General features: G+C 32.5%; 1 protein-coding gene across 1 annotated transcript; it reads left to right on the forward strand.

The window, feature by feature from the left end:
• The first annotated feature begins 3,253 nt into the window (after window positions 1-3,253).
• LOC128557298 (uncharacterized) lies at window positions 3,254-4,174 on the forward strand. The gene has a single exon (XM_053544546.1). It carries the CDS (start codon window positions 3,254-3,256, stop codon window positions 4,172-4,174), a length of 921 nt encoding a protein of 306 aa, XP_053400521.1.
• Window positions 4,175-7,142: the final 2,968 nt, after the last annotated feature.

The raw sequence follows: 7,142 nt of genomic DNA on the forward strand, positions 1-7,142 counted from the left end.
ACCCAAATCAAAGCCTATATTATGCGGTGCAGTCAATCGTCCACCGAACCAATCCAACTTCTTGCAAGTGTTTGAAACTGTGTGCTCCTGCATTCATGTTAATTGTGAATCCATCATTCTCGGAGATTTCAATGTAAATGTTTTGAAGAAGTGTTCACTTAGTGACAGTTTATCTGCTTTTATAAATATGTTTAACTTTACTCAGCTCATTCAGGATCCTACTAGAATCAGCGATACTTCATCTACGTGTATTGATCTCATACTTGTTTCTGACAACGATAGAATTTCAAACAGTGGTGTCATCGATTCTACAATAAGTGACCATTTTTTGATATATTGTACACGTAAAATTTCAAAATCGTCTATTGGTAAACATAATAATGTTAAAATCAGGTCTATGAAAAACTACACGAAAGAAGATTTTCATCAATCCTTATTGGTCACAGACTGGAGTTGTGTTATGAACTGTGATAATGTAAATGATGCATGGAATAACTTTAAGTCTACCTTTATTTCAGTTGTAAACAATATTGCGCCTGTCAAGGAGTGTCGCATAAAACAACGCACTCAACCATGGATCACATCAGACATTCTGAGTAACATCAATGAACGAGACAGAGCTTTTCATAAATTTAAGAAAGATAAATCTGAGGAAAATTTCAATATATTTAAAACAAGAAATATCTTTAAAAATGATGGTCGGCGAATTGTAATAAGGAAAGAAATTTATGAATTTTTCATCTAACATTCATCTTTCATCTAACATTTTTCATATTGCAAAACTAAACACCGCCTTTTAACAATTTAAATGGTTTTCTTTTAATTTTTCGCAAAGGTTTCTTAGGGTTGCAATTTTGTTTCGTTTATCCTTAGACGAATAATTACAGCAGTAGTTTGATGAAGATTCATGAAGCGGTTCATGAGAAGAGGTCATTAAACGTGTTTATATTTTTAGCTAAATTAGTCCCTATCCCCATTTGTAACAAAATAGCAGGAGACCTTACGATATTGTTACACATCGAGTTTGATAAAAATCCATTACATTTTAGTGGTTAATGCGAAGAAAGGCATATCTACTTTTAGCTATAGTGGTCCCTAACAAGGCCCAAGTTCCTATATAAATAAATTTGGAAGAGGACCTTATAATGATGCTCCAGACCAAATATGACAAAGATCCACCAAGCTGTTCATGAGACGCTGTATAAAGGCATTTCTAGTTTTAGCTCTAGCAGCCCCTAAAAGAGGTTAAATGTCCCAGCTGAACAAAGTTGGCTGCGGGCCTAATAAAGATGCTACAAATCAAGTTTGATTAGAATACATGAGAAAAAATCAATTAAAGGATTTTTTTTTATTTTATATTATCTTTATTTATTTCTAAAATAGGCCAACTGATCCCACTTTAACAAATGCATATTCGCTATTCATGAATCTTTGGACAATGACGTCACACTTATAAAAAGTGAAGGTCAAGCAAAACATACAATTTAATTGTAATTATTTTAATATTTCTGTTTCATAATCAAAGTTTGACCGTAGTCATATCACATAGATAAACTGTATGCAGCGTACCTTCATTTCAGTGTAATGAGATTCAGTCATTATATAGCATATATATAATAAAACAGATTTCAACTGAGTTCAATATTTGCATACCATACTAAAGAAAAATATTCATATATAATAAATCAGTTAAATAATTTATAACAAATATATCAAAGCAAACAAGTACTCATGTTAATATGCAATCTGAATAAGTCACAAAAGCAAGAAACCTTTTCATATATAGACGACAATTGTAACAAGGAAACTCTTTTAAAAAGCACTTCTCTACTTAAAAGACTCTTATCACACCCTTATTCATGTGATACGCAGACCGTATTCAGCTCTTTCTTTAATATGATATATGTTGGTATTTGAACAGGTTTTTATCATATTTATTAAACTTACTTATCATTTTGAGATATATCAATATTCTTGCTAAATATACTGAGCCAAAGTTAGCTTTAAAACTGTGAACAGCGTCGTTTAGGATAAACGCTTTGTCTACATTTCACTCAGCGTAGCACAATCAACAGAGTGAAAGAAATTGACACTCTCGTCCAATCAGGCAGAGTGTTGCATAAATCTTCCATTTTGATAAATTATCTATAATGCGTTATCAAGTAGTTTGATTTGCAAACTGAAGTCACGTGGCATAGGTAACGAAAACGAATTTAGACGGCGTCGCCGAAAAAATCAGATATAAAACTCAAAATATTGTGTCTAAAGCCAAACAGAGCTACTTCAAGGAGAAACTGGAACTTTACAAAAACAATTCTAAATCTCTGTGGCATACATTGAAACAGTTGGGACTTCCTTCTAAAAAAGGTGTTGTTTCTGCATGTAAAATAGGACTCAAGATTGATGGAGATATTGTTTTTGATCAATTGAATGTAGCTGAGCATTTTAATTCCTTTTATACAAATGTTGCTTCTAAACTGGTTGAAAAACTACCTTTTGGTTCCAACAAGTATGGTAAAAGTTTTGTTAACAATTTTTATTCTTCAAAAGGTGTTGTTCCAAATAACTTTTCTTTTAGTATTATCTCTGATAATAAAGTTTTAAAGTATTTAAATAATTTAAGTGCTAATAAGGCAACTGGCTTGGATGGCATTCCTTCTAGATTTGTAAAGGATAGTGCATCTATTATTGCATGTCCTCTTGCCCACATTGTCAATCTTTCCATTATTCAGGGTTCTATTCCAGATGACCTGAAGTCAGCTAGAGTTATCCCCCTTCATAAAAAGAACGACAAGACCGAAGTTGGTAATTATCGGCCTGTGTCGATACTCGGTATTATATCTAAGATTTTTGAACGGGTTATTTATGACCAAGTGGAAGCCTATCTTAATGAAAAGAAGCTTCTCTACAGTTTCCAGTCTGGATTTAGACGTGGGTTCTCAACTGATACTTGCCTTATTCATCTTTCTGATTTTATTCGCTTCAACATGGACAAAGGTAACTTGGTCGGAATGGTACTTCTAGATCGGCAGAAGGCCTTTGACACGGTCGATCATGGTATTTTAGTAATGAAACTCGAAGCTGTGGGTCTTCATGTTGATGCCCTACGCTGGTTTAGGTCTTCTCTATCTGATAGACATCAGTTGGTCGATTTTTCAGACACAATGTCTTCTGAGGCACCGGTCACCTGTGGTGTGCCGCAAGGGTCTATCCTATCCTCTGTCCTCTGTTGTTTTTAATCTATGTGAATGATATGTCAGCTGTTGTAGATGACAAGGTTCTCTTATATGCTGATGACTCTGGAATTTTGGTAACCGGTAAGTGTAAGTCGGAAATTGAAGCTATCTTATCCAATGATCTCGAACTAATTAGTGCCTGGCTTGTGGATAATAAGCTTTCTTTGCATTTGGGCAAAACAGAGTCTATTTTGTTTGGGTCCAAGCCAAAACTTAGAAATGGTTCTAGTTTGGCTATTACCTGTAATGGTGTTGGTATCTCAGCCTCTGAAACAGTGAAGTACCTTGGTGCTACACTGGATCAACAGTTATCAGGTGAAACAATTGCTTGGTCTGTAATCAATAAAGCTAACTCCAGGTTAAAATTTCTGTATAGAAAAGGTAAATTTCTTACTATGCACACTAGGAAGTTACTGGTGATGTCCTTGGTTCAATGTCATTTTGACTATGCTTGCTCTTTCTGGTACCCTGGTTTGAGTCAGAATCTTAAAAACAGACTTCAAACTACTCAAAATAAGCTTTTTAGGTTTGTTTTAAACTTGGATAACAGGTCTCATATTGGGCCAGAACAATTTGTCTACTTGGATTGGTTACCAGTTTCTAAGAGAGTTGATCAGATCATATTGTGTCATGTTCATAAAATCAGGTATGGTTCTGCCCCAGACTACCTTGGGGAAAATTTTGTCCCACTAAGCACTGTGCATACTCGCAATACCAGGTCAAGCGTAGTTGCACAATCCAACCTTGTTGATTGTGATGGTAGTTATCTTTTCAGGGATACTGGGCAATTTTCCAAACCCAGAGTTCGTGGTTTTGGGGAAAGGTCTTTTGCTTCAAAGGGAGTTCAGTTGTGGAACAACCTCCCTCAGTCTATTAGAGATATCCCTGTCCAAAGTAGATTCAAGGCTGCTGTCAAGAAGCATTTGTTGTCCTTTTAGATATATTTTCAACTGATAGGAACATTTTTATTCTAATTACTTTTCATTTTTACTAAGTACAGTGCTGGTTTATTTAATTTAATAATTATTTATTAAATTTTTATCAATAGATAAGTATTTAAAAATTTTATTTAATTTATTATTTTTCTATTTATTTTTATTAAGTACAGTGCTGGTTTATTTAATCTATTAATTATTTATTAAATTTTTATCAATAGATAAGTATATAAAACATTTTTATTTAATTTTATTACTGTTCTATGTACTTTTATCAGTGCTCAAGGAGTAAGTAAGAATCTCACTCTTATCAATAATATTTTTTTTATTTTTTATTATGTGTAAGTTTGTGCAATAACTCTGATTCTCTTTCAAGTATAATCATGCATAATGCTCAAATTTTATCAGTATTACATATATTAGAATTAATAATTTAAGCTCTCTGTGATAATTACATTCCTCTATGCAGATAATTTATTATAACATGCACTCTGTGTTAAGTACATTCCTCTATGTAGAATGATATATTTATTATAATTAATACATGATTTTCCCATGGTACTGCCACCAATAACAAGGACCACAATGGAAATAATTGAAAATCACTTTTCACTTTTTTGTGTTATCCTTGGTATTGGTGTGCATGTCATGGTCTTTAACATGTGTATAATAATATGCTATTACTTTTGCTGATATTTATGCATTTTGTTATTGCCATGCTATGTCACTTGTTACCTAAATAAACTTACTTACAAAGAAGAAATACATTCTCTTTGAAGTTATATCATACTATATATCTTCATTGGTAATGAGCCAGTGAACGATCTTTGTAAAACATAATATTACATTTTACATGATTTGAAGTAACTTATACTTCTGTAGCATTTGATTGATGAATCTTAATGAACTTCGAATGTCTTTGAAATCTGTCTCATTAAAATATGTCGCTTTGTATTGTTTAGATGAAATTTCTAATAAATGATCTTGACAAGCAGAAAACGAAACAACAGAACTTATTCTACTATTAACTATCTGAATATCTGAAGGAATATAACTAGGTGTAATTGTCAAGATGTATTTATAATACTGGCTATTTATTACATAAAGCAAAGCAACCGTTAACAATCTTACACATCTTACATATTGACATTTTCCTTTAATGTAAATTATTACTTTAGATAAGTTGTGCATAATGATAATGTTATTCCGAAATACTTTTTTTATGCAAAAAAGATCCTTCTAATGTGCGTAATACCATTCCACTGAGTGCCCATTGTCTGAATTCACTTTCATCCGTTAAAGTGAACTAAAACATTTGTTAAAATTAATTTCTCTGCTATTACTGATATAGTTTTACTCTCATAATTTAGATAAATGGTTTTGGGAGGTTGGCTAGTTTGTTGTTTCTTATGTAAAAAAAATCTTCATTGTTTTTTCTACAGAATTAAATGGCGTGTTTTCAAAGAATGACTATTATGTTTTGATGTAAAATGCAATCACATGAAAAAAAAACGAAAGGCACTTTGAAACTTAAAATCTGTATGACTGTAAACACGCACACGCATTCAAACACACGCTCACTTGCACGCATGAATACACACGAACATAGACAACACAAAACAAACAGACAAAGTAAGCAAAACATACAAATAAAGCAATACAGTGGTGCACCATATTACACACTTTTTCGTGCCTTTAAGATAATGCAGTATATATAACACTAGTTAAATTACAATCATTGTAGTTAGAACATCAATAATGAAGGAGTTGCTATTTTATGAACATACCAAACCCACTGGAGGCTGTAAAATTCGGAACAATGCCATACTGATAGTACGACTCATATGACCTGTTTCGTAAGAAAGACGAAAATCCTGCAAAACAAAGTTCAGAAATAACAGTTCTTTTGTTTGTTTTAAATGTATTTACTTCCTGGATGTATATGTACAAATAGCATTCTAAAATTTGTTTAAAAGAACGATTTATCTATCTCGTGCAAGTGATGGAAAGTGGTGATAGAATTGCAAGTGTTTTTATACATTCTCAAACGAGCAATAGTCATAGAAAAGTAGACTTGACTGGAAAACATTACGTATTTGAATAAAACTTAAATTGTAATCGTTTCAGCCGGACTTGCATTGTATCTTTAACATATAATACTTCAACATTTCCTTCTCCTGTGGTCCTTTAAGAAATTTTAGAATCATAAGAAAATTAACCTTCAGGACAGGTTTTTCCCGCCATATAGATGTTGTAACTTCCAGGAATCCACGATCCAGTGTCTAGGGTCGGATCGTTTCTAACTTTGGTACAGAAATTAAGTCTCCAACTTCTGCCTTGCGACGATGTGATATTGAAAAAGCCATGTTTCCATCCTTGGTGTAGCGCTTCCGGACATCCATACACAGACATTGGTATTGCATAAGGTCCAGGGGGCCATAAACTTGCTCTCGGATGTCTTTCTGTTGTTAGAACGACTAATTGTGTTAAATGTCGTTATAATTCACAATTATATAGGAACACTATTACACTGTTAACACAAAAAACATAGCAGATACTTTTACAGCAATTTACAATATTCATTTCACGTAAGCGCTGTTAACTCACAAATACAGAATGCTTCTTTCAAATTGACAAGTGGCTTAGTAGATCTGACCAGTGTATTTATTGTTTCAGAAGCAACAAAAATACACACTTTAGAGTGAAATCAACAGTTTGCAAGTATGTTTAATTATTAGCTGTATTGAATAAACAAGATGTTGAATTGCAGCAGTATTTTACATAAATAGAACTAACATGTTTACAAGTAACTGTAACAAATCTTCTTTACACCAAAAAATATTAGATAAAAAATAACTTTGAATGTCTTTGTCAAACTATTAAACGACTTTGTGAATTGTTGCTTGTTTGGCGTTTCAGCCTTTTTTTCAAATATTTTCTTTTTACTGTATTAATCTTGATATTGTAGTTT

Source organism: Mercenaria mercenaria, chromosome 5, assembly GCF_021730395.1.
Source record: "Mercenaria mercenaria strain notata chromosome 5, MADL_Memer_1, whole genome shotgun sequence".
Taxonomy (NCBI): Eukaryota; Metazoa; Mollusca; class Bivalvia; order Venerida; family Veneridae; genus Mercenaria; species Mercenaria mercenaria.